The sequence below is a fragment of the Oncorhynchus gorbuscha genome, unplaced genomic scaffold, assembly GCF_021184085.1.
Source record: "Oncorhynchus gorbuscha isolate QuinsamMale2020 ecotype Even-year unplaced genomic scaffold, OgorEven_v1.0 Un_scaffold_1956, whole genome shotgun sequence".
Taxonomy (NCBI): Eukaryota; Metazoa; Chordata; class Actinopteri; order Salmoniformes; family Salmonidae; genus Oncorhynchus; species Oncorhynchus gorbuscha.
The window spans coordinates 11,867-38,490 of record NW_025744986.1 but is presented as its reverse complement, the minus strand read 5'-3'; the positions used below and the strand labels follow the sequence as shown (position 1 = coordinate 38,490).

Here is a 26,624-nt window from a genome sequence, read left to right as displayed (position 1 = left end):
GGGGGGTGGTAATCAATTTTAGAATTAGGCTGTAATGTAACAAAATGTGGATAAAGTCAAGGGGTCTGAATACAGTTTTCGGTTTGGAAGCATGCATATGAGAGTCAGAATGCAAACCAAAATTATATCTCTCTGAAATTAAAAACATGATGAACCAACTAAATGTGAGCCCCTCTGCATTGCTTTGCCCCATTGCTTAGTAGACCCACTGAAGGTAAGAAGGGTTGATTAATGAGTTTGTCTCCACATGACCTTTGCACAAAGAGAGTGAGACGAATACACGGTCACCTCAACATTACATCCTTTCATCTTCATTTTTTCTTGTGATTGGTCACCCCTGGTGCGCACTTTTGTCTTTAACCACATCAATTTCCTCTCACCCCTATGCCCTATTGACCCTTTCATGTGGGCTGTCTCGAAACAAGACTTTTTCGCTTGTTGTGGCCCTTAAAAATGGAAAGTGAACGTGATGTTTTCTGGTCAGCAACTCATTAACTATGAATAAGCCAGCCTCAGATATAGGTCAGACACTTCAAAACAAACATTGGCAGTTGGTGTCGCTAAACCTAGGACGCTCCGGTTATGTATTGGTCAAAATGGGAGTGGGCGTGTTTGAAACTCGCCTAGAAAATACTTCCCCCTCCACCCCCCTACCTGAGATATTCCGAAGGGGTCGGCAAGACACCTGTCAAGAAGAGACTTAAATCCAGCCTGTTACAACAATAGCGCTGCTGGGATATAACTCAACGCATGGAATAAGGACGTCATTTTGCTTCGATACATACTGGATGAATCTAGCCTGATTTTGGGCGCTTGAGAAAAACCAATGCGCATTTAAAGCTTCCATCTCTCGAACAGCCATTTAGTTGTTCAGAACTTTGATATACCACCTATTGTGTTTCCCCCATAGACCGTTTCGGTTTTCCATTCGAACTCACTAGGGGATCAACGCTTTATCATCAATTTGTTAACAGACGTCTGGAGACAATGCTTCCCACTATTCAGAAAGACACTACTTTCACTAAGATATTTGTCGGCGGTTTACCTTATCATACAAACGACGCATCCCTTCGAAAATACTTCGAGATGTTCGGGGATATTGACGAGGCCGTTGTGATAACGGACAGACAAACCGGGAAATCCCGAGGATACGGATTTGTAAGTGTAGTCTACTTCAGCTAACAAGACACTGTGCAATACCTCCAAATTCGGCATAACCTTTCTTTTGACAGGACAGAACACTTGAATGGCTGACTGTTGTTTTCTGCTCATGCCATGTTCTTTGGTATTGTACAGGAAGGGGTGAGGGTAAGGTACTGAAATGCGTGAGACGTGCGATAGACTGTCTGGCGATGTGTCAGTTATTTTGTAACCGTTTGTGTCAACTCCGTGATATACTGTAGGCAAATGTAGATTAAGTATTACTTTCGTAACACTTTATTTTGTTGCCACTTTTTATATTACAAAAAGCCTATTAACAAACGTATTGCATTGTAAACAATGATGGAAGTGCATTAAAAGACCTACACACATTTCATTATCTACCACAGAATACTTTCACAACCTATTAGCCACACTGAATAGGCCACTGTAATTCTTACCCAAACACCTTGAATTGAGCCCATAAAGAAAGTGAGGCAACAGTTGCAGTTGTTTTACCAGGTAGGCTGGGCCCACTGCACATATCCTACACTCTACTGTAACCATTAATTTTCCTTTACATTGTATTTTCTAACCTTTGTGTCCTGGATGGACATGTACATGTGCTGCTGACATTTCTGTGCTCATGTAATCTGCAAAGAGCATGGGTCTTCATTTGGTGTAACACTGACACTTTGTTCAACTAACAAGTGTGTGTGGTTTTGCAGTCATGTGTTTTAGCATGAATAGATTATTCCTTTAAAAGCATAACATCAATTATCTCCAGAGTCCTGAACAACAACCCCCTCCCCTTCCATACACCCATTCTCTCTCTATCTATACACACACACACTGAGTAACAACAGCAAATATATGTGCATAATGAATAAGAGCTGAAAGAATGTGAGATGGTCAACGTGACGCTTGCCCTGAAATATTTTGCATTCATAGGCACGGTAGTGTATTTACTCAGTTCAAAACAGAATGGCTGAGGAGAGACCTAATTCAGCAAATGCATAAGTTACTGGGCCTGAAGGACCTCTCCCCTTTTCCTTCCTATCTCCCTCTGTTTTCCCTCCTCCCTTTCTCTCTCTCCCTCCCTCTGGGGGAGGTTGTGTGTCAGCAGAATGCAGTCCCTCCTGGTCACAGAGGTGTGACATGTCAGTTGGTGCTCTGAGATAAGGCTGCAGTTCTATTTTGACTTCCACACACACACACACACACACACACACACCCCCCTCTGCCAAGCTGTGTGTGGTAATGAGAGGGGGGAGGGAGAGGGTCAGTGAGAGGGACAGATAAGAAGACAGACGAGAGCAATGAGGGGAGTTAAAGCAATGCATATTTTCCCTGCCTCCCTGTTCATACACATGTTGATGAGTTTAGCCATGGTTCTGTCTCTGGCCCAACCTGTACAGTCTGCCCATTTCACCCCTGACTTCCCATAGCAGTCTAATTCCCCCAACAGCCTCAATCAACCCATCCACATTACAGCCACTGTTAGCATAGACCCCCATAGTTTGGTGCCGTGAAATAAAAGCAAAATAATAATGCAGTGATATCAATGCCTTATACTATTTGGCGACTTGACTTTGTTACTAATATCATTTTTCAGTTCACCTCACCTCATTTATTAGCAGTTTGCGAATACTCTTCCTGTAATTGTTGCCATGGCAATCAGTGGCAGCCATGAAAGTTTACTCCTGTGAATGTATCTATAGTTATTTGTTAAGTGTTTTTTTTATGTGCATTATAATTATCAACTTTTTTTAAAAGCTAATCAAGTACTGAATACAAAAACCTAGTTATCTTAACCAACAAAAACGTTCAACTAGAAAAGATAGTAGCCTACTTCTCCAATCAATTAGCTAAGTGTTTGGATTCGAACACGAGCCTAGATCTTCCTCTCATCTCTCCTGGACCGAAGGCTGGACCAAATATGAAGAAATGGCAGCAACTTTCCTCCACTACACACAATTTCCTCAGACATTTTGAACAGATTAAAACAACCTTGTGCAAGGAGCTCAAGAACAGCCTTATGCAAATACGGGAGGGATCTTCTGGAAAACATGAGGACGGGACGACAAGGCAGTATGAAACTGATCAGAAAATGAATCTATTGTGTACACTCACTTGCCAGTTCTGCAGGCTGACCCTCAGGTAAATGACGTCACCCACTCCAAGACATATACAGTCAATACAGAGCGCAGTAGACCAACCAAAATGTAATGACACTTTCCACCAATGACTAAACATGTTTTACACTCTGCAACCCTTATTAACAAAGTCTCCTCTTCTGTATAATTTTCTCTGATAATGACTTTGACAAGATCTGCCTCATTGAAACATGGCACAGCGAGGTAAACTTACCATCTTAATGAATCAGCTCTGCCTGAATGCAAATACATTGAAAGGGCACACAGCCACGGTGGAGGCCTTGCTGTTTTATACAGACTGCTTTATTATCTGTTTCAGTCTTGAGTACTTTGCTCTTAAATGTAAATAACCAAATCCTATCACCCCCCCCCCACATGATAACAACCTCTTTCTAGCTCTGAGTTTTCTGAAGCAATATTATCTTTATACCCCACTCTCTCCAACATTGTAATATTTTGGGAGACTGTTGACTCACCCAAGTGTTCTATGTGCTCGACGGCTGCTGACTTCCTTAACTTGCCGGACTGTCTAAACCATGGATGGGCAACTGGCCGCCCACCCCCCCCCCTTTTGAAGGCCCTCGGATCAATCCCAACCCTCCCCCAAAACAAAAACTTTGGTTGTGCATCAGCAGTTTTCCTCTTATGTCAGTCACTGATTGTCAGTCAATTAGCCCATGCCAGCTAAAATTTTGTAGATTGCTAAGTTAGTTTAGCGGCCAGTTATCTAAGCGTGTTATCATGGTCAAATTACCGTACAAGGGCCCCCAATTTATATTGTTTGTCTCACTTGGATATCATATTCAAAACTGCAAACATTTCTCCCCACCCTATGGCAAAATGAGTAGAATTGCACGACATTAACTTCAAAAGATGTGGGTACGCAGACCCGTGAGCAACTGCAGCCCCTCTTGAGTTCAGATTTTTTGTGGCCTCCACCCCCATCAAAGTTGCCCATCCCTTATCTAAACCTTGTGCAATATGTAAATGTTCCCATCCACAACCATGGATACACATTGGACCTCATTATCACTGGCGATGTCCCTGCCTCTGACTTGGATGTCATCGAGCTAGGCATCTCTGAAATCAAGGCTGTGACACTGTCTCTGACCTCTCCACTCCCATTACATTCTGCAACCTGAGGAAACTTAACCCATCCCTCTTTCACCTTTGAGTCTGACTGCAGTGAGCTGGCCCTCGATGATATTGTCAATCTGTATAACAGCACTCTGAGTAATACCCTGAACGTCCTTGCCTCTGAAAACACATGCGAAGTAACATTCCAACACTCCTTGGTTCACTGATGAACTGCGCAGAATGAAGACTCCTAGCTGTAAGCTTGAGACATTGGAGGAAAGATGGTTTCACTGTCCAACTACTGGCCTATAAAGACCACCAGGCAAGCTACTCTGCTGCCTTAAAAGGAGCACAATCAGCCTTCTACTCTGCCACAGTGGCGGTCGGTGATTTTTAAGATGAGGGAGAACGATAATGTTTTTAATGAGCATGGCCTTACTTCCATTACAGCGCATTGATGATTTTCATTCACTCAGCTCAATGTAACATCGATAGATTTAGCCTACTACATGATATTCACATTTTCCCTATACCCATCATGAGGTTGCTACAACTTAGCCTAATAATTCAAGTTTACAGTGTAGATGCACAGGTCCAGAGAAACATTTTAGTAATCGAGGTGACAGACAGTGACTCTTTCAATACTGACTTGCACACTCTGCCTTCATCTAGTTGATCTATGTTTGCTCTGTTTAAGAAATGTTTTTCAACAGAAACGGTGGAGTAAATACGCCCCTGGTCACACACAAACACAGTTCACTTTCATAGTAGCCACATACAAACAGCATGATAATTTCCCTGGTTGTATAATTCCTTCTCACATCTCTGCGCTCTCCTCTCACTTTTATTTGCTTGTGTACTTCAGTGCACAACACATCAGCTGTCTGTGACCAGGAGAAAAAAACTTTCCAAGACAAACCTTCACAGCATAACTGCTAACCGCTACACACAGCCTACATCATTGTTGCCATATTAGCTAATGTCAAAGTCAACATAGCTACTTGAACTAGCAAATTAGTAACCACACTACAATCATGCAGTACAGTCAGCAAGCAGTTTAGCAGTTACACCGGCGGGCCCCGGTGGCAATAAATGTATAAAACCAAAAGCTTACCTTGACATGGAAGAGTTCCAGTGTTGGATAGCCAGCTAGCTACCATAGCATACCTCTCTGTTTGAGGGTATTTGAGTAGGCTAAACTAGATAGCTGCATTTGCTAGCTAAGTGAAACTGACCTTTTTTTTAAACAAAATATAGCTAGCTGTCTCTCTTGCTTCTCCTTCATTTTTAAAGAAATGAGTTTGTTCAAAACTGTTCAACTATTGTCTATCTCTGAGTCAACTACTCACCACATTTTATGCACTGCAGTGCTAGATAACTGTAGCTTATGCTTTCACTACTAGATTCATTCTCTGATCCTTTGATTGTGTGCACAACATGTAAGTTCATGCTGCTAGAGCTCCAATAGGTTGGAGGATGGCCTCTGGAAGTTGTCAGAAACTCATAATTATGGTGTAAGTCTATGGAACGGGGTGAGAACCATCAGCCCCCCAAGTTTTGTATTCCAGAGCTTCAAGTTCCTCGGCGTCCACATCACTAAGGAATTATCATGGTCCACACACCAACACAGTCATGAAGAGGGCACGACAAAGGCTCTTCTCCATCGGAAGGCTGAAAAGATTCGGCATGGGCCCTCAGATCCTCAAAATTCTACAGCTGCACCATGAGAGCATCTTGACTGGCTGCACCACCGCTTGTTATGGCAACTGCTTGGCAGCTGACCGCAATGCACTACAAAGGGTAGTGCGTACGGCCCAGTACATCACTGGGGCCAAGCTTCCTGCCATCCAGGACCTCTATACCAGGTGGTGTCAGAGGAAGGCCCTAAAAATTGTCAAAGATCCAGCCACAAAAGTCATAGACTGTTGTCTCTGCTACCACACAGCATGCGGTACCGGTGTACCAAGTCTGGAACCAACAGGACCCTGAACAGCTTCTACCCCCAAGCCATAACACTGCTAAAGCTTCAATCACATCTGTCATCAGTTATACAAGTTTTTCCAGTCTGGCTTCCGGCCCTTGCACAGCACAGAAACATCTCTGGATAAAGTTTCAAATGACTGCTGATTCAGGATCTCCCAGCATCCTCCTCCTCTTAGATCTCAGTGCTGCTTTTGACACCGTAGAACACTTCATCCTCCTGCAGCGTTTCAGAGAACACACTGCTGTCTCTGGAACAGCTCTAAACTGCTTCTCCTCCTACCTCTCCAATAGGAAGTTTTACATCCCTATTGGAGAGGCCAGATCGGAGGAGTCTGCAGTCATATCCGGTGTTCCACAGAGGTCAGTGCTGGGGCCTATCCTGTTTTTAATTTACATGCTCTCTCTCAACCTAATCCGAAGAGATTATAATATCAACTTCCACTGCTACGCCGACGATACCCAGGTTTACATTAACAACCAACCGGACACCATCCCTGCCCTAGCAAAACTCAGCAGCTGCCTAGAGGACATCAGGGAATGGATGAAAGAGAACTTCGTCCAGTTGAAGAGTAGCAAGACAGAGGCTATGCTTATTTTGACACCCAAGCAGGTCATCAGTGCTGGAAACATCTGCCCTACAATCAACAGCCAGGCCATCCGCTTGTCCGATGTCATCTCCAACCTAGGAGTCAAGTTTAATATTTCTCTGTCCTTCGATGCCCACATAAAGCAAATATGCAAAACATAATTTTGCCATCTTAAAAACTTTTCCCAGGTCATACCATCACTTTCCCAGCTAGATGCAGAGAAACTCATCCACGCCTTAATAATTGGCCATGCGCAGTTTGGGGGCCTCCCAGCCAAATCACTAGATAGCTTCCAACTAATCAAGAAAAGTGCTGCCAGGGTCCTGACCAGGACCAAGAGGTCAGACCACATCACCAAGATCCTGGCCTAACTACACATCAGTGACCTCATCTCATTCAGCGAGCCACTTTGCAATCTCTGCTCCAACCACTCTACTGCTTCAAGTCCTCAAGACATGTCTCAGAACTATGGCATTCCAAGCCTTCTGCTCCCTGCTCCCTTGCCCCTATGGAATGCTCTCCCTGACCATCTGAGAGCCTCTCCATCAGTCAGAACCTTTTAAAACGGGCCTTAAAATTCACTTCTGCAGAATGTATTTTTCATAGTCCTAGTCCCAATCTAAAATGTATACTGAACAAAAATATAAATGCAACAATTTCAAAGATTTAATTGAGTTACATACATTTTAAATAAGGAAATTAGTCAATTTGAAATAAAGGCCCTAATCTATGGATTTCACATTACTGGGCAGGGGTGCTGAAATTAACATTTGATTGCTCTGGTGGACATTCCTACAGTCAGCAAGCCAATTGCACGCTCCCTCAACTTGAGATATCTGTGACGTGTTTTATGACAAAATTTCACATTTTAGAGTGGCTTTTTATTGTCTCAAGCACAAGGTGCACCTGTGTAATGATCATGCTGTTTAATCAGCTTCTTGATATGCCATGCCACACCTGTTAGGTGGATGGATTATCCTGGCAAAGGAAAAATGCTCACTAACAGGGATGTAAACCCATTTTTCTACTAAATTAAAGAGAAATTGGCTTTTTGTGCATATGGAACATTTCTGCAATCTTTTATTTCAGCTCATGAAACATGGGGCCAACACTTTACATGTGTTTACATTTTTGTTCAGTATATTTAGCACCTAACCCACTTGCTATTTTACCTGTCTTGAATCTAAATGTATGTTGTCTTTATTGTACATACATAATGTTTTTCTCAGTAGATCTTTGAGAACTCTGTAATGAAAAGCTCTATACACATTAATTGTATTATTATTATTATTATTACTAATAATGTAATATATATTGTAATAGATGCGGTCACAGGTGTGTGTGTGTGAGAAAGACACTGAATGTGTGTGTTTTGATGTACCATGTTGGTGATGGCTCTTATTTAGCATCCCGCTGTTAGTAAAATAATAATATAATTGAAAGAACCCCTCCCTGCACACCCAGACACCCACCATTTTCTGTGATAGGTCAGTATGCTAGGTCATAATGTCACACATTGTTAAAAGCACACAGGAACTTTCTATCTATATGGATCCAGGACTAGTGCTCAAACATAATAGGGAATACAGGAATTTATTGGTGAGATACAAGTTACGGGATAAGTATTTTATAAAATTGATATTGGTCACTTCTTGAATTGTAAACCTGTGTGTTCCTTCCTCCTGTCAGGTGACTATGATGGACAGGGGGTCGACAGAACGGGCATGTAAAGACCCCAACCCCATCGTCGACGGGAGGAAGGCTAACGTCAACCTGGCCTACCTGGGAGCCAAGCCCCGCAGCCCACAGACAGGTGAGTCATGCGTGCACACAAACAGAGACCAACCCCACGCATACACAGACAGACACACACACAGAGACCAACTCCACGCATACACAAACACACACACAGTGACCAACCCCACGCATACACAGACAGACACACACACAGAGACCAACCCCACACATACACAGACACACACTACGCAAACATGTGAGCAGATGGCACGCGCATACACACTCTCAGCTGACGACTATTATAGCTACATTCCTCTACATTATACGGTACACACACACTACACATTTGATGGCAGACCCAGCTGTGGTCAGGCACAGTGTGACTGTACAGTGTGAACCACCAACCTACATCTGCACCCCTTCAGACTACACACGTACACCAAACCACCTGTCACTCTGTGGAGTCTATGGGAAAATGTAGGGCTCAAAAGTAATGCACTACTGTAAAGAGAATAGGGACAGTAGCGACAACTGTAGTATACTGTATCTCGATGTCTGGTTGTTGTTGCTTTGTTACACGCCAAGCATGCAGTTGATGTGCTATGATGAGTGTACAAAACATTAGGAACTCCTGCTCTTTCCATGACATAGACGGACCAGTTGAATCCAGGTGAAAGCTATGATCCCTTGTTGATGTCACTTGTTAAATCCACTTAAAATCAGTGTAGAAGAAGGGGAGGAGACAGGTTAAAGAAGGATTTTTAAGCCTTGAGATAATTGAGACATGGATTGTCTGTGTGCCATTCAGAGGGTGAATAGGCAAGACAAAACGACAACATGAAGTGCTTTTGAACAGGATATGGTAGTAGGTGCCAGGCGCACCGGTTTGAGTGTACCGAGAACTGCAATGCAGCTGGATTCTGCATACTAAAAAGTTCCCTGTGTGTATGAAGAATGGTCCACCACCCAAAGGACATCCAGCCAACTTGACACAACTGTGGGAAGCATTGAAGTCAACGTGGGCCAGCATCCCTGTGGAACACTTTCAACACACTGTGGAGTCCATGACATTGAGGCTGTTCTGAGGGCAAAAGGGGCTACAACTCAAAATTAGGAAGGTGTTCATAATGTTTTGTACACTCAGTGTACTGTATGTCAGCTTGGTATTTTGTTGTGTGTCTGTGTGTGTGTCTGTGAGAGAGTGAGATGTGGAAAGAGGGAGAGAGAAAATAGGGAGAGGCTGTTTATGAGAGAGGGGAAGGGAGAGGGAGAAATAAACAGATCTGTCTCTTCCTTGTTCTGTGTGACTCCCCTCACCCAGGGAGTCATGGTAAACACAACATGAGAGAATGACCAACGGGTGTGAAGAATTACAGGAACATTAAGTGTTAGTGAGAAAAAAGGAGGGGATTGAGAGGGAGGCAGGGATAGAAGGAAGGAGAGAGAGGAGTCTCCTCTTACTCATGGTGAACTCAGGAGACCGTGTGTGTGTGTGAGTGAATTGGTGCCTTTTCCTAGACCATGTTGCTATGTGCATAAGAGCAAAGTTAAGCAGCATATTGGTGTTGAGAACAATGTGGCAGAGGCTGCAGCGACGTTAGATGAGAACAGCCCTGGCCTTAATTGTCTAACGAAAGTGAGAGAGAGGAAACCCCATCTTAATTAGGTCTATAATCAACAGCCTAACTGTTAAATGTACCTGGCTTTATAAATCATCCATATCTACAGAAATAAGACAGATCCTGCTACTGTTTGAGTGTTTGTTTAATAGCCTACTGATTCTGTGAGCGCCAAGCCTCAGGCAACCACATGTCAGATAAACATTTTCACAAATTCTGCAATTTTTCACCTTCATAAAAGGCTTTACACTTTTTTCCGTTAGAACATCGTCTCTGGTATTACTTATAATTTATCATAATATGAACGCAGAGCTTGTTCCTTAACTTATTTTTCTTGATCGCCAGTATTTTCAACAACTAGTCAAATTTATTCCACACATCCGACTTCCCCTTTACCTCCTAAGCAACCAGTAAAAATGCCCCCGTTTCGAGTTTATTTGTAACATCCTCTGCATCTATTTTGCTGTCACATGCATTGAGTTTGTTATAACCAATTTATTGATGTGATTAGGATATGCAATAAGTCAGGCCCTATTGGTCACGTGCATGCGATGCATACATGTGTATGTAAAGAGAGGGAATAGGGAATGTTTATCCTAAGAAAATGAGGGATTTTGGTAACATGACTTTTCAGTCAGAAACAACGGGTGCACTGTCATTTTTTTAACACGGCGCAGCAAGTCTGAGCACAATCAAATCAATTGCGGTCATACTCCCTCTAGCAATTTGTGTGTCTTAATTATTTTATTTAACAGTGCCCTTAAAGCATCAGACAAGTTCAGTGCATAAAGTTGATTTGATTAAAACCTAGAAGATGTGTCTATATAGAGAGAATGTGTCATGTGTGTTGTTTCTCATGTGTCCCTGTAGATTCACTGTAGATTCACTTGTTTCACTTGTTTAAAAGGGGAGGGAGGGACAGAGAGATGAAAAGTAAGAGTGGTAGGAACTCTTCCTCCAGGAACAGTCTGTCCACTATGCAGGCTCTGTCTGTCTGTCCTGTCTTTAGCTCAGATGTCCCTAGTTGTCTTCTCTCTCTTCAGTATCTGATGGTCTCTGACCCTGCCATGTTTTTATCTGTTCTCTCTCAGGTTTCTCCATCAGAGTGCAGCAGGTCCACCCCGCCCTGATCCAGAGGCAGTATGGGTAAGGAGCAACCAATGGACACGTTCGAGCGGATACATTTGGTCAAGTCGGTGACCATCGTTGGTCACCACCTTTTAAAGTGTGTTGCATTATGATTATAAAAATGGTCTGACTTGTGATCAAATGTCATACAGTTTTTGATGCAGTTGCTTCTCACCAACTGCACCATGCAGCCATCACCTGCATTGTGGGAGGCACTATTTGTCAACCAATCATTAGGGTGTTTTTGTTTGACCCACTCAAACGTGGCCAAAGACCTAACTGAAACAGGAACCAACTTTGTCACGATTCTAAAGTTTCAGGACATACAAATGTTTGTGAGTGTGTGATATGGGGGTAGAGAGAAGTTTATTTCTACAGAAAAACATTTGTATACAATAGCAGCTAGCTGTGTTATAATCATTTGGTGGGTGACTATTATATTTGTCCTATCGACAGATTTTTTTCACCTCGATTCAGGACTTGAAACAATTGACCTTTTGCTTACTGGCCCAAAGCTCTTAACGTCTAGGCTACCTGTCATCCTACACTAAACCTTGCTGTTGGAAAACAAGCAACCTTTCGGCTATTGGCCCAATGCTCTAACAGCTAGGCTACCTGCCATGTTGATCTGAGCCTTGCTGTTTGAAAACCACTACACTGTGCCACTTTCGGCTGTCGCAGATGCACCTCCCCCGACTTCACTCACCGACTTTTGTCTACAGTCTGCTTTAAGCTTACCACTTGAACACACTCAGTGTCTCACTGGTCTGTCATTACTTTCCCTTATCTGTTCTCTTCATCTCTTCCTTCCATCTCATCTGTTACGAATGCCATACACAATATTTTCTGTTGTCTATTTCTCCTTCTGGTCACCTGTCTGTCCCTCCTTCTGTCTATCTGTGTCTAACGTGAAATGCCTGGGCTTCCGAGGCTAATCTTTGTCTGTCTAGTTGTGTGTTCATCCCTTTGTTGTAACTGACCGGCTCATGCAGTCTGAGAATGACCCTTCCCTCAGCCAGCTGTGCTACCGTCAGTTACATGATGTTAGTGAGAATACCCAGATTCCTGCCTGCTTCACTTAACTGGCTGGCCTGCTGCTGTTTCCTAACATGGCTACATTTGGACATGGGGATATTCTTAGCCTGCTTATGGCTCTCTTTCTCTCCCTCCCCCCCTCTGTATCTTTCCTTCATATATCTCTCTTTCTTTCTCTCCCCCCTCTATCTTTTCTCTTTCTTTTTCTCTTTCTTTCTCTTTCTTTCTCTCTTTCTCTTTCTTTCTCTCTTTCTTTCTCTTTCTTTCTCTCTTTCTTTCTGTCTTTCTCTTTCTTTCTGTCTTTCTCTTTCTTTCTTTCTTTCTCTTTCTTTCTCTCTTTCTTTCTGTCTTTCTCTTTCTTTCTTTCTTACTTTCTTTCTTTTTCTCTCTCTCTCTCTCTCTCTCTCTCTCTCTCTCTCTCTCTCTCTCTCTCTCTCTCTTTCTTTCTTTCTTTCTTTCTTTCTTTCTCTCTCTCTCTCTCTCTCTTTCTCTCCTCCCTCTGTATCTTTCCTTCATTTCTCTCTTTCCCTCCCCCTCAGTATCTTTCCTTCACCCCCCCCCTGTATCTTTCCTTCATATCTCTCTCTCTCCCTCTCTGTGTTTGTTTGTGTTTGTGAGGAAGATCACTGTTGACACATACTCTCTGTTGAAACCCTGTTTCATGCAACTGACTCTCATGCTGACCAGTGTCAGTCTGGTTCTGTATATTCAGTACCAAAGTTATTGCAGTGATCTACTTCGCAACTGAAGCCTGCTAACTCACTCTGTTTAACCCAGAAACAAAACATTTCTGACATCTGATTGGTCAGAAGTGAGATGACCAGAGCTGTCCATGTCTCCTGATGAGTGCTATACTTTATTAGGCTAAATTATAATTTTCCTATTCTGTGAGGCCGGTCTGGTTGGGCTGTGTGTTCTGTAGACTAGAGCAGTATCCGAGATTGTGATAGGCATGCCTAACAGGGCTATTAATATTGCAGCCGCCAGGCCTCAATTATTGAATGATATATTGAGTGATAAGGGAATTGAGGCTGACCCAGATGAGTCTATGAATGAATGATGTCCATTGGTTCTCTGAAGGAGAACTGCCAATTAAAGCACAAGTTCTCCATCTCCTCTACTGGGTTTGATCATGATAATATCACTGTCTGTCTGCCACCACAATGAAAATGACTTGATCTTTCTTCATCTTCTTTGGAAGTCACTAGGTATAGAGTGTTCAACTTGTCACTCAGTTGGTTAAGCAGGGCACTTGCACTGCCAGGGCTGTGGGTTCAAATCCCACAGGGGAACAGTACAAAAATGTATGCACTCACTACTGTGTCACTCTGGAAAAGAGCATCTGCTAAATGACTAAAATGTTTAAAAAAGGTATAGATCTATATTCATGAAGCCTTGACTACCCTGTCAAAACACACACCCAGAAAACACACCCAAACTCATAATTCTGGCAGTAAGTAAAAGCACCATTATCTCAACTAATACTGTCATACTCCTCCTGTGAGGAGTTCCTCCTCCTCATTAAGCCCGGCTCAGCTTCTCCAGGGGCTTTCCTGACCTGGGGTTTCCTGGCCTGGGGTTTCCTGGCCTGTTTGTCAGGTATTTAAGTGAAGAAGTACTAATACTACCCTAACCCTATAGGTGTGTGTGTGTGTGTGTGTGTGTGTGTGTGTGTGTGTGTGTGTGTGTGTGTGTGTGTGTGTGTGTGTGTGTGTGTGTGTGTGTGTGTGTGTGTGTGTGTGTGTGTGTGTGTGTGTGTGTGTGTGTGCGTGTGAGCGTGTCAAGTGGGAGTTCAGGATGTGGTCCAATGTCCGTGGCTGCCCTCTCTCTTTCTCTAGGGCCCTCTCTCTGTCTCTAGGGCCCTCTGTCTCTAGGGCCCCTGAGACAAACTCTGTTCCAGCTAGCTGGCAGGGTGCTGACAGAGAAGTGAGATGTAGCACTTTATTAAAATTCTGTTTTTTTTTTTAAGTAGGAAGCCGGGCAGGTGTGGTGTGTTAAGGGCTGGGGAGGGGGGGGGGGATCAGTCACTGCACACACCTGTTTGGGGGAAGAGACAGGACAGGATGTGAGGGCTGGTGAGGGTGTGTGTGCGTGCATTGAAAGTAGAGTTGTCCTTTGCTGATTTGGCAGTGTTAGAGTGACTCAAACTGAGCTTCGCTGGTAAACATCCTATCATCCTCCCACACTCTTTCTCTCTCTTTGCAGTCTCCTCATTCCCTTACCTTTTCCTCCCTTACTTTCTCTTTCTTGCTCTTTCTCTCCCTCTTCTCTCCTCTCTCTCTCTCTGCCTGTAATTGACCCTTTATATCCTCTAACCCTCTTCCATCCCCTCTGTTGGGTATTTGGGAAAAAACAAACTGTTTTCCCTAAGGTGTTTTTTTTCTGCTTTCCAAGGACCAAATTAGTCTAAGCTCACCACTAAAATAGCCAATTCTAAAAATCGAATTATCACAATCCCTCTGAAAGGCATTGACATTTACAAACATCTGATCATGCACACATCTCCCATTGTGTGGTATTATTTTACAAGGATCCTGATTCACATATTATGTGTGCTTGATGGAACTCTTTACATACAGTATACAGGGGCATTTTAGTTGGCTAATACTATGCCAGAGCTAGCACTGCTCGAAAGATGAGTGTCCAACGCTGTGTCAGTCATTCATTGCTGCCGGCCTCTCTCGTGCTCTCTCTCTCTCGCTCTATATATATATATATATATATCGGGCGCATTACCTTTTATGTCACCAAAACTATTAAAAGCTGCAGCATCCTAAGGCCTGATGGGTGATCCTTCACCTCTTCTTGCTATCTCTCCCACTCACTACAGCCGTGGCTAATTGAAATGGACAGTAGGAGAGAGGGAGTGGAGAGCTTCTTCTGCTCTCATGGGTCTGTTAGTGAATACTGTACACCCACGCTGCCTGCTGCACCAATCAATCCTGTCTTGCTGCCCTCCCTCTCTCCTGCATCTGTATGTGGAGTTATGAATATGTTTACTGTATGTGTATGTGTGTATATTTGTGGATTGTCTACTGTAGGTGTGTGTTTTAACTGTACATTTGTGTATGCCACTTTGTGTGTGTATCTGCCACTGAGGACATGAGTCAAGGGGAGCTAGGAGGCAAGGGGAGGCCTAGCTCCCTCTCATAGATTGCCCCTGTCACATTGGATCCATCAGCCTAATGCACAGGGCAGAGCAGGCCAGCAGCACAACACGGACGGACGAGACTTGTAATTCCAGTGTGTGAGGCAGTTGTTCTTTGGTCCTTTTGTCAGTAGTGTGTGCGTGAAACCCATTAAACTCTGTTTCTCCCTCTGTGTTTTGGGGTAAGCAGCTCTGAGCCCTCGTTAGTGCTCCTAACTGCTGATCTGGAGATAGTCTCAGCCATTAGGTTATTATTGGGTAAAGAAAGAATAAGGTCATGGTTTTGGACAGGCCAAGCTGGTCCAGAGACCGTTATTATTTCAGATGTTGGATATAGGCCACTTCTATTGTTCTGTCATTTCTTGCTCAATAGCTCTGATCTATTTTTGCAGCTGTCAGTGGAACTGAAGCAAGTTACGTTTATAAGTAGGCAGCCTAAGGCATGGTGAATTGTGGGTAGACAACAGTGTTGTATGTACCCTTTAATTACAATGGCTCAGAATCATACTGATGCTGTAGTGTGTACTATGATGTTGACTATTATTAGGAAAAATATTTTACCAGGTAAGTTAACTGAGAATACATGATGGTGCCGGAGGGGATGGCTGCCCTCTTATTGGCTCTTAACCAACCATGCTATTTAGTTTTTTGTTGTTGTTCATAACTTGTTTTGTACATAATGTTACTGCTACCGTCTCTTATGACCAAAAAGAGCTTCTGGACATCAGAACTGTGATTACTCACCTCCAGATTAGACTAAGAGTTTTTCTTCATTGAGTCAGACGGGAGGGAGATACTACAGACACCCGACCAGGCCCAGATCCCCGTCATTTGCTGGAGAAGGAAATGGAAATCAGGGTGCCTTGTCAGGTGACGAGTGGCTAATCTACCTTTGCCTTCCATCCTGTTAGCTAACGTTGAATCGCTGGAAAATAAATGGGACGAACTGAAAGCAGGTATATCCTACCAACGGGACATTTTAAATGTAAATAACAGCTGGTGCACGATATCTAAGGAAGTCTTGGTGTTTTGCTCAGTATCTCGTGATAAGCTGTAGACTACACTATCTTCCTAGAGAGTTTTACATTTACATTTTACATTTAAGTCATTTAGCAGACGCTCTTATCCAGAGCGACTTACAAATTGGTGCATTCACCTTATGACATCCAGTGGAACAGTCACTTTACAATAGTGCATCTAAATCTTAAAGGGGGGGGGTGAGAGGGAATACTTATCCTATCCTAGGTATTCCTTAAAGAGGTGGGGTTTCAGGTGTCTCCGGAAGGTGGTGATTGACTCCGCTGTCCTGGCGTCGTGAGGGAGTTTGTTCCACCATTGGGGGGCCAGAGCAGCGAACAGTTTTGACTGGGCTGAGCGGGAGCTGTACTTCCTCAGTGGTAGGGAGGAGAGCAGGCCAGAGGTGGATGAACGCAGTGCATTCCCTAACCAGAAACCGTGGATTGATGGCAGCATTCGCGTGAAACTGAAAGTGCGAACCACTGCTTTTAATCAGGGCAAGGTGTCTGGCAACATGACTGAATACAAACAGTGCAGCTATTCCCTCCGTAAGGCTATCAAACAAGCTAAGCGTCAGTACAGAGACAAAGTGGAATCTCAATTCAATGGCTCAGACACAAGAGGCATGTGGCAGGGTCTACAGTCAATCACGGACTACAAGATGAAATCCAGCCCAGTCACGGACCAGGATGTCTTGCTCCCAGGCAGACTAAATAACTTTTTTGCCCGCTTTGAGGACAATACAGTGCCACTGACACGGCCTGCAACGGAAACATGCGGTCTCTCCTTCACTGCAGCCGAGGTGAGTAAGACATTTAAACGTGTTAACCCTCGCAAGGCTGCAGGCCCAGACGGCATACCCAGCCGCGCCCTCAGAGCATGCGCAGACCAGCTGGCCGGTGTGTTTACGGACATATTCAATCAATCCCTATACCAGTCTGCTGTTCCCACATGCTTCAAGAGGGCCACCATTGTTCCTGTTCCCAAGAAAGCTAAGGTAACTGAGCTAAACGACTACCGCCCCGTAGCACTCACTTCCGTCATCATGAAGTGCTTTGAGAGACTAGTCAAGGACCATATCACCTCCACCCTACCTGACACCCTAGACCCACTCCAATTTGCTTACCGCCCAAATAGGTCCACAGACGATGCAATCTCAACCACACTGCACACTGCCCTAACCCACCTGGACAAGAGGAATACCTATGTGAGAATGCTGTTCATCGACTACAGCTCGGCATTCAACACCATAGTACCCTCCAAGCTCGTCATCAAGCTCGAGACCCTGGGTCTCGACCCTGCCCTGTGCAACTGGGTACTGGACTTCCTGACGGGCCGCCCCCAGGTGGTGAGGGTAGGCAACAACATCTCCTCCCCGCTGATCCTCAACACGGGGCCCCACAAGGGTGCGTTCTGAGCCCTCTCCTGTACTCCCTGTTCACCCACGACTGCGTGGCCACGCACGCCTCCAACTCAATCATCAAGTTTGCGGACGACACAACAGTGGTAGGCTTGATTACCAACAACGACGAGACGGCCTACAGGGAGGAGGTGAGGGCCCTCGGAGTGTGGTGTCAGGAAAATAACCTCACACTCAACGTCAACAAAACTAAGGAGATGATTGTGGACTTCAGGAAACAGCAGAGGGAACACCCCTATCCACATCGATGGAACAGTAGTGGAGAGGGTAGCTAGTTTTAAGTTCCTCGGCATACACATCACAGACAAACTGAATTGGTCCACTCACACTGACAGCGTCGTGAAGAAGGCGCAGCAGCGCCTATTCAACCTCAGGAGGCTGAAGAAATTTGGCTTGTCACCAAAAGCACTCACAAACTTCTACAGATGCACAATCGAGAGCATCCTGGCGGGCTGTATCACCGCCTGGTACGGCAACTGCTCCGCCCTCAACCGTAAGGCTCTCCAGAGGGTAGTGAGGACTGCACAACGCATCACCGGGGGCAAACTACCTGCCCTCCAGGACACCTACACCACCCGTTGTTACAGGAAGGCCATAAAGATCATCAAGGACATCAACCACCCGAACCACTGCCTGTTCACCCCGCTATCATCCAGAAGGCGAGGTCAGTACAGGTGCATCAAAGCTGGGACCGAGAGACTGAAAAACAGCTTCTATCTCAAGGCCAGCTGTTAAACAGCCACCACTAACATTGAGTGGCTGCTGCCAACACACTGTCATTGACACTGACCCAACTCCAGCCATTTTAATAATGGGAATTGATGGAAATGATGTAAATATATCACTAGCCACTTTAAACAATGCTACCTTATATAATGTTACTTACCCTACATTATTCATCTCATATGCATATGTATATACTGTACTCTACATCATCGACTGCATCCTTATGTAACACATGTATCACTAGCCACTTTAACTATGCCACTTTGTTTACTTTGTCTACACACTCATCTCATATGTATATACTGTACTCGATACCATCTACTGTATGCTGCTCTGTACCATCACTCATTCATATATCCTTATGTACATGTTCCTTATCCCCTTACACTGTGTATAAGACAGTAGTTTTGGAATTGTTAGTTAGATTACTTGTTGGTTATCACTGCATTGTCGGAACTAGAAGCACAAGCATTTCGCTACACTCGCATTAACATCTGCTAACCATGTGTATGTGACAAATAAAATTTGATTTGATTTGGGTGTAGGGCCTGATCAGAGCCTGGAGGTACTGAGGTGCCGTTCCCCTCACAGCTCCGTAGGCAAGCACCATGGTCTTGTAGCGGATGCGAGCTTCAACTGGAAGGCAGTGGAGAGAACGGAGGAGCGGGGTGACGTGAGAGAACTTGGGAAGGTTGAACACCAGACGGGCTGCGGCGTTCTGGATGAGTTGAAGGGGTTTAATGGCACAGGCAGGGAGCCCAGCCAACAGCGAGTTGCAGTAATCCAGACGGGAGATGACAAGTGCCTGGATTAGGACCTGCGCCGCTTCCTGTGTGAGGCAGGGTCGTACTCTGCGGATGTTGTAGAGCATGAACCTACAGGAACGGGCCACCGCCTTGATGTTGGTTGAGAACGACAGGGTGTTGTCCAGGATCACACCAAGGTTCTTAGCGCTCTGGGAGGAGGACACAATGGAGTTGTCAACCGTGATGGCGAGATCATGGAACGGGCAGTCCTTCCCCGGGAGGAAGAGCAGCTCCGTCTTGCCGAGGTTCAGCTTGAGGTGGTGATCCGTCATCCACACTGATATGTCTGCCAGACATGCAGAGATGCGATTCGCCACCTGGTCATCAGAAGGGGGAAAGGAGAAGATTAGTTGTGTGTCGTCTGCATAGCAATGATAGGAGAGACCATGTGAGGTTATGACAGAGCCAAGTGACTTGGTGTATAGCGAGAATAGGAGAGGGCCTAGAACAGAGCCCTGGGGGACACCAGTGGTGAGAGCGCGTGGTGAGGAGACAGATTCTCGCCACGCCACCTGGTAGGAGCGACCTGTCAGGTAGGACGCAATCTAAGCGTGGGCCGCGCCGGAGATGCCCAACTCGGAGAGGGTGGAGAGGAGGATCTGATGGTTCACAGTATCGAAGGCAGCCGATAGATCTAGAAGGATGAGAGCAGAGGAGAGAGAGTTAGCTTTAGCAGTGCGGAGCGCCTCCGTGATACAGAGGAGAGCAGTCTCAGTTGAATGACTAGTCTTGAGACCTGACTGATTTGGATCAAGAAGGTCATTCAGAGAGAGATAGCGGGAGAGCTGGCCAAGGACGGCACGTTCAAGAGTTTTGGAGAGAAAAGAAAGAAGGGATACTGGTCTGTAATTGTTGACATCGGAGGGATCGAGTGTAGGTTTTTTCAGAAGGGGTGCAACTCTCGCTCTCTTGAAGACGGAAGGGACGTAGCCAGCGGTCAGGGATGAGTTGATGAGCGAGGTGAGGTAAGGGAGAAGGTCTCCGGAAATGGTCTGGAGAAGAGGGGAGGGGATAGGGTCAAGCGGGCAGGTTGTTGGGCGGCCGGCCGTCACAAGACGCGAGATTTCATCTGGAGAGAGAGGGGAGAAAGCGGTCAGAGCACAGGGTAGGGCAGTGTGAGCAGAACCAGCGGTGTCGTTTGACTTAGCAAACGAGGATCGGATGTCGTCGACCTTCTTTTCAAAATCGTTGACGAAGTCGTCTGCAGAGAGGGGAGGAGGGGGGAGGATTCAGGAGGGAGGAGAAGGTGGCAAAGAGCTTCCTAGGGTTAGAGGCAGATGCTTGGAATTTAGCGTGGTAGAAAGTGGCTTTAGCAGCAGAGACAGAGGAGGAAAATGTAGAGAGGAGGGAGTGAAAGGATGCCAGGTCCGCAGGGAGGCGAGTTTTCCTCCATTTCCGCTCGGCTGCCCGGAGCCCTGTTCTGTGAGCTCGCAATGAGTCATCGAGCCACGGAGCGGGAGGGGAGGACCGAGCCGGCCTGGAGGATAGGGGACATAGAGAGTCAAAGGATGCAGAGAGGAGGGTTGAGGAGGCAGAATCAGGAGATAGGTTGGAGAAGGTTTGAGCGGAGGGAAGAGATGATAGGATGGAAGAGGAGAGAGTAGTGGGGGAGAGAGAGCGAAGGTTGGGACGGCGCGATACCATCCGAGTAGGGGCAGTGTGGGAGGTGTTGGATGAGAGCGAGAGGGAAAAGGATACAAGGTAGTGGTCGGAGACTTGGAGGGGAGTTGCAATGAGGTTAGTGGAAGAACAGCATCTAGTAAAGATGAGGTCGAGCGTATTGCCTGCCTTGTGAGTAGGGGGGAAGGTGAGAGGGTGAGGTCAAAAGAGGAGAGGAGTGGAAAGAAGGAGGCAGAGAGGAATGAGTCAAAGGTAGACGTGGGGAGGTTAAAGTCGCCCAGAACTGTGAGAGGTGAGCCGTCCTCAGGAAAGGAGCTTATCAAGGCATCAAGCTCATTGATGAACTCTCCGAGGGAACCTGGAGGGCGATAAATGATAAGGATGTTAAGCTTGAAAGGGCTGGTAACTGTGACAGCATGGAATTCAAAGGAGGCGATAGACAGATGGGTAAGGGGAGAAAGAGAGAATGACCACTTGGGAGAGATGAGGATCCCGGTGCCACCACCCCGCTGACCAGAAGCTCTCGGGGTGTGCGAGAACACGTGGGCGGACGAAGAGGGAGCAGTAGGAGTAGCAGTGTTGTCTGTGGTGATCCATGTTTCCGTTAGTGCCAAGAAGTTGAGGGACTGGAGGGAGGCATAGGCTGAGATGAACTCTGCCTTGTTGACCGCAGATCGGCAGTTCCAGAGGCTACCGGAGACCTGGAACTCCACGTGGGTCGTGCGCGCTGGGACCACCAGATTAGGGTGGCCGCGGCCACGCGGTGTGGAGAGTTTGTATGGTCTGTGCAGAGAGGAGAGAACAGGGATAAACAGACACATAGTTGACAGGCTGCAGAAGAGGCTACGCTAATGCAAAGGAGATTGGAATGACAAGTGGACTACACGTCTCGAATGTTCAGAAAGTTAAGCTACGTAGCAAGAATCTTATTGACTAAAATGATTAAAATGATACAGTACTGCTGAAGTAGGCTAGCTGGCAGTGGGTGCGTTGTTGACACTACACTAATCAAGTCGTTCCGTTGAGTGTAATAGTTTCTGCAGTGCTGCTATTCGGGGGCTAGCTGGCTAGCTAGTAGTGTTGTTTACGTTACGTTGCGTTAAAAGAACGACAATAGCTGGCTAGCTAACCTAGAAAATCGCTCTAGACTACACAATTATCTTTGATACAAAGACGGCTATGTAGCTAGCTATGTAGCTAGCTACGATCAAACAAATCAAACCGTTGTACTGTAATGAAATGAAATGAAAATGTGATACTACCTGTGAATGCGACCGGGTTGTTGAGTTCTATTCAGTAAACGTTGGCTAGCGTTGGCTAGCTGTTGGCTAGCTAGCAGAGTCTCCTACGTTAAGGACGACAAATAGCTGGCTAGCTAACCTCGGTAAATTAAGATAATCACTCTAAGACTACACACTCTAAACCTAAACAACACAATTATCTTGGAACGAAGATACGAAGACAGCAAAGACAGCTATGTAGCTAGCTAACACTACACTAATCAAGTCGTTCAGTTGAGTGTAATAGTTTCTCCAGTGCAGCTAATCAGTGGACGTTAGCTAGCTGGCTAGTGAAGACTACGTTAGGACGGCGAAATACGATAATTACGCAATTATCTTTGATACAAAGACGGCTATGTAGCTAGCTGAGAAGAAATTGCTAAGATTAGACAAATCAAACCGTTGTGCTATAATGAAATATAATGAAATGTAATGAAAAAAAAGTTATACTACCTACCTGCGGGAGCGAAGTGCCGATGCGACCACTCGCTCCAAACCGGAACTGTATTTTTTGTAGCTGTCTACATACCACCACAGACCGAGGCTGGCACTAAAACCATACTCTGAGCTGTATACCGCCATAAGCAAAAAGGAAAACGTGCATCCAGAGGCAGTGCTCCTAGTGGCCAGGGACTTTAATGCAGGGAAACTTAAATCCGTTTTACCTTATTTCTATCAGCATGTTAAATGTGCAACCAGAGGGAAAATTATTCTAGACCACCTTTACTCCACACACAGAGATGCGTACAAAGCTCTCCCTCACCCTCCATTTGACAAATCTGACCATAATTCTATCCTCCTCGCTAACAAGCAAATATTTAAGCAGAAAGCACCAGTGACTCGGTCCGTAAAAAAAGTGGTTAGATGAAGCAGATGCTAAACTCCGATGAACCATCGAATAGGCAAAGTGTCAATACAGGACTAACATCGAATCGTACTACCCTGGCTCCCACACTCGTCGGATGTGGCATGGCTTGCAAACTATTACAGACTACAAAGGGATGCACAGCCGAGAGCTGCCCAGTGACACGAGCCTACCAGACGAGCTAAATAACTTCTATGCTCGCTTCGAGGCAAGTAGCACTGAAACATGCATGAGAGCATCAGCTGTTCCGGACGACTGTGTGATCACGCTCTCTGTAAGACCTTTAAACAGGTCAACATTCACAAGGACCCAGGGCCAGATGGATTACCAGGTTGTGTACTCCGAGCATGCGCTGACCAACTGACATTTTCAACCTCTCCCTGAGTCTGTAATGCCAACATGTAGACCACCATAGTCCCTGTGCTTCCTGCTTAAATTTTTCCAGCAGCATCTGGTCTCCCATCCAGGGACCAACCAGGCCCAACCCTGCTTAGCTTTAGAGGGAAGCCAGCAGTGGGATACTGTGTGGGCGGGCGTAGGTTTTTGACATTCTCTCATGGCTATGATAATTAATCGTACACCAAGGACTCACAGTGGGTGTGATAATTATGATGGGGTGGTTTCTGTCCTCTCAGGGGGTCAAGTTGAGCATTTTGAAAGGGTGGTGAGTGATATTGTGGATGTGTGCATAACTCTCCTACACGGTAGGTTGGTCTGTCCTTATTTGTGGCCTTAAGTCCATGTGAAATGTGGGTATACAATAGTGCTGTATGTCCTTGGAATTACAGTGGTGTGGTATATAATCCACAGATACTGTAAATAAATGTCTATTTTGTGTATGTGCCTTTTTCTCCACGATGGCTGAGCCCTCTGTGCCGTTAGGCATGTGCGTATAACTCTGTGCCATTAGGCACGCTAATGTATGACTGTATACTAAACACAAATGTATTGCTATCTTTCTGTCCATCTGTCTCTTCAGATTGGCCCAGCAGTTTATGTACCCCCAGGCCTTCCTCCAGCCCAGTCTGGTGCTCCAGTCCCACCTCAGCCCCTCTCAGGCCTCCCTCACTTCTCCATATCTAGACTACAGCTCAGCCTATGTCCCCTACACCTCCACCACCTCTACTGGCCTGGACCACTACCCCTACACTCCCTCCCCCTCGCTCTCCGCCAGCTACCTCAGCTACCCCTACACCCCCTCCCCCTCGCCCTCCGCAAGCTACCTCAGCTACCGCTACTCCCCCGCCACACAAGGTCCCACCATTTCCGCCCCCATTACCCCGCCCGTCCACCCCCCTCAACCCCTTTGCTGGCCTCTCTGTCCCCCCCGCTGCCTACCTCCAATACCCCCTCCACCAGCCTGACCACATGCTGTGATGGCGGAGAGGGAGGTGTGGTGATGTGGGGTGAGGATGATCAAAGAGGGGCACTGATGACAACGTGAATGGAGACTTGGAACAGGAGGATTATTGCGCTATGACCTGCGACATCATCAGTAAGAGACTCCCGACAGCCGATGAGCGAGTGGGTTCTGAATCCAAAGGGCTTTGTCAAAACAAAACACACTGGGACGTCTTCCTGTTTTTCTATTAGGGTTATAATCCATTGTTGTCTTAGTTGTTACTATGCTACTATTGCTGTTGTCACCAATGTTTATACGAATGTTTTTAGCTAATGATGGAAGTAAGAGCTATCCCTGTGTCCAATGCCAAACATGATGGAGTCAATGGAACATGAGAACTGAAAGAGGGGAATTAATGATTCTGGATCAACCTAGATCCTTGCACTCCTCCTTACCCATACAGAACACCCACCTCGTACACCAAGCCAAGGCTAGCCCTTCAATGTAGTGGATGGGGCTTGAAGGTTGGGCGAGGATGGGTTGGGTAGCCATTATATTTAACTAGATGCTCCGCCTCTCTTCTCGAAGTTGTACTGAACGTTTCACTAGCGAGGTGAGAGAAAGGCAGCATCCTCTTCTGGACATTTTTCCAGGAATACCTTTCTCTACGTGGCCTTATAGCTTCTCTCTGTTTCCATGTCCTCCATGAGTGCAAGTAAGTCATTGCAGATTGAGAATCACACTTTCACTAAATATGCAATTATTATTCTGATGGAGTATGGGATGAATATTTATAAGGTAGGCAACATTGTAACATGCTTTTTATATCAATGTTACTCTAACATAATCATGTCAAGGCAGATTTTTGTAAAGAAGGTATTTCCATATTCATGTTTATCCTCAGAAACCTGCAGCAGCTGGGGTAACTGACTATCTCAGTATTGTTTAAAGTGAGCAGAGGCAGAAACTACAGGCTAATGGAGGATGTATGATCTGGTTGTGGAATAATAATGTAATGTTTTAATGATACAAGTGTTGTCCATCAGGTGAGTTGATGTCTGCTAGATCCTGACTGATGCTATGGGCTAGACTCATGTATGTGTACAGTCGTGGCCAAAAGTTTGTAGAATGACACAAATATTCATTTTCACAAAGTCTGCTGCCTCAGTTGTCTGAAGTATAATTACAAGCATTTCATAAGTGTCAAGGGTTTTTATTGACAATTACATGAAGTTTATGCAGAGAGTCAATATATGCAGGGTTGACCCTTCTTTTTCAAGATCTCTGCAATCTGCCCTGGCATGCTGTCAATTAACTTCTGGGCCACATCCTGACTGATGGCAGCCGGGGTGGCAGGGTAGCCTAGTGGATAGAGCGTTGGACTAGTAACCGAAAGGTTGCAAGTTCATATCCCGAGCTGACAAGGTACAAATCTGTCGTTCTGCCCCTGAACAGGCAGTTAACCCACTGTTCCTAGGCCGTCATTGAAAATATCAATTTGTTCTTAACTGACTTGTTCCTGTTCCTGAATGGTTGAGAGAAGTTGCTCTCAGAGGATGTGTTAGTACCATTCTTTATTCATGGCTGTGTTCTTAGGCAAAATTGTGAGTGAGCCCACTCCCTTGGCTGTGAAGCAACCCCACACATGAATGGTCTCAGGATGCTTTACTGTTGTTATGACACATACTGACCTTGTCTTCTCCGGACAAGTATTTTTCCAGATGCCCCGAACAATCAGAAAGGGGATTCATCAGAGAAAATGACTTTACCCCAGTCCTCAGCAGTCCAATCCCTCTACCTTTTGCATAATATCAGTCTGTCCCTGATGTTTTTCCTGGAGAGAAGTGGCTTCTTTGCTGCCCTTCTTGACACCGGGCCATCTTCCAAAAGTTTTTGCCTCACTGGGCGTGCAGATGCACTCACACCTACCTGCTGCCA

General features: G+C 45.5%; 1 protein-coding gene across 1 annotated transcript; it reads left to right on the top strand.

Annotated features, from left to right (window-relative positions):
• The first annotated feature begins 633 nt into the window (after positions 1–633).
• LOC124017355 (RNA-binding protein 38-like) lies at positions 634–25,910 on the top strand. The gene is made up of 4 exons (XM_046332607.1): positions 634–1,158; positions 8,633–8,756; positions 11,391–11,445; positions 24,324–25,910. Exons 1-4 carry the CDS (start codon positions 988–990, stop codon positions 24,706–24,708), a joined length of 735 nt encoding a protein of 244 aa, XP_046188563.1. The 5' UTR covers positions 634–987; the 3' UTR covers positions 24,709–25,910.
• The last annotated feature ends 714 nt before the right edge of the window (positions 25,911–26,624 follow it).

What these genes read in the sequence shown, in the direction of transcription:
- LOC124017355 (XM_046332607.1), top strand. Translation starts at nt 988, where the DNA reads ATGCTTCCCACTATTCAGAAAGACACTACTTTCACTAAGATATTTGTC. An exon ending in GCCCCGCAGCCCACAGACAG is followed by an intron (nt 8,757 to 11,390) that starts GTGAGTCATGCG and finishes GTTCTCTCTCAG; the next exon opens with GTTTCTCCATCAGAGTGCAG. An exon ending in CTGATCCAGAGGCAGTATGG is followed by an intron (nt 11,446 to 24,323) that starts GTAAGGAGCAAC and finishes CTGTCTCTTCAG; the next exon opens with ATTGGCCCAGCAGTTTATGT.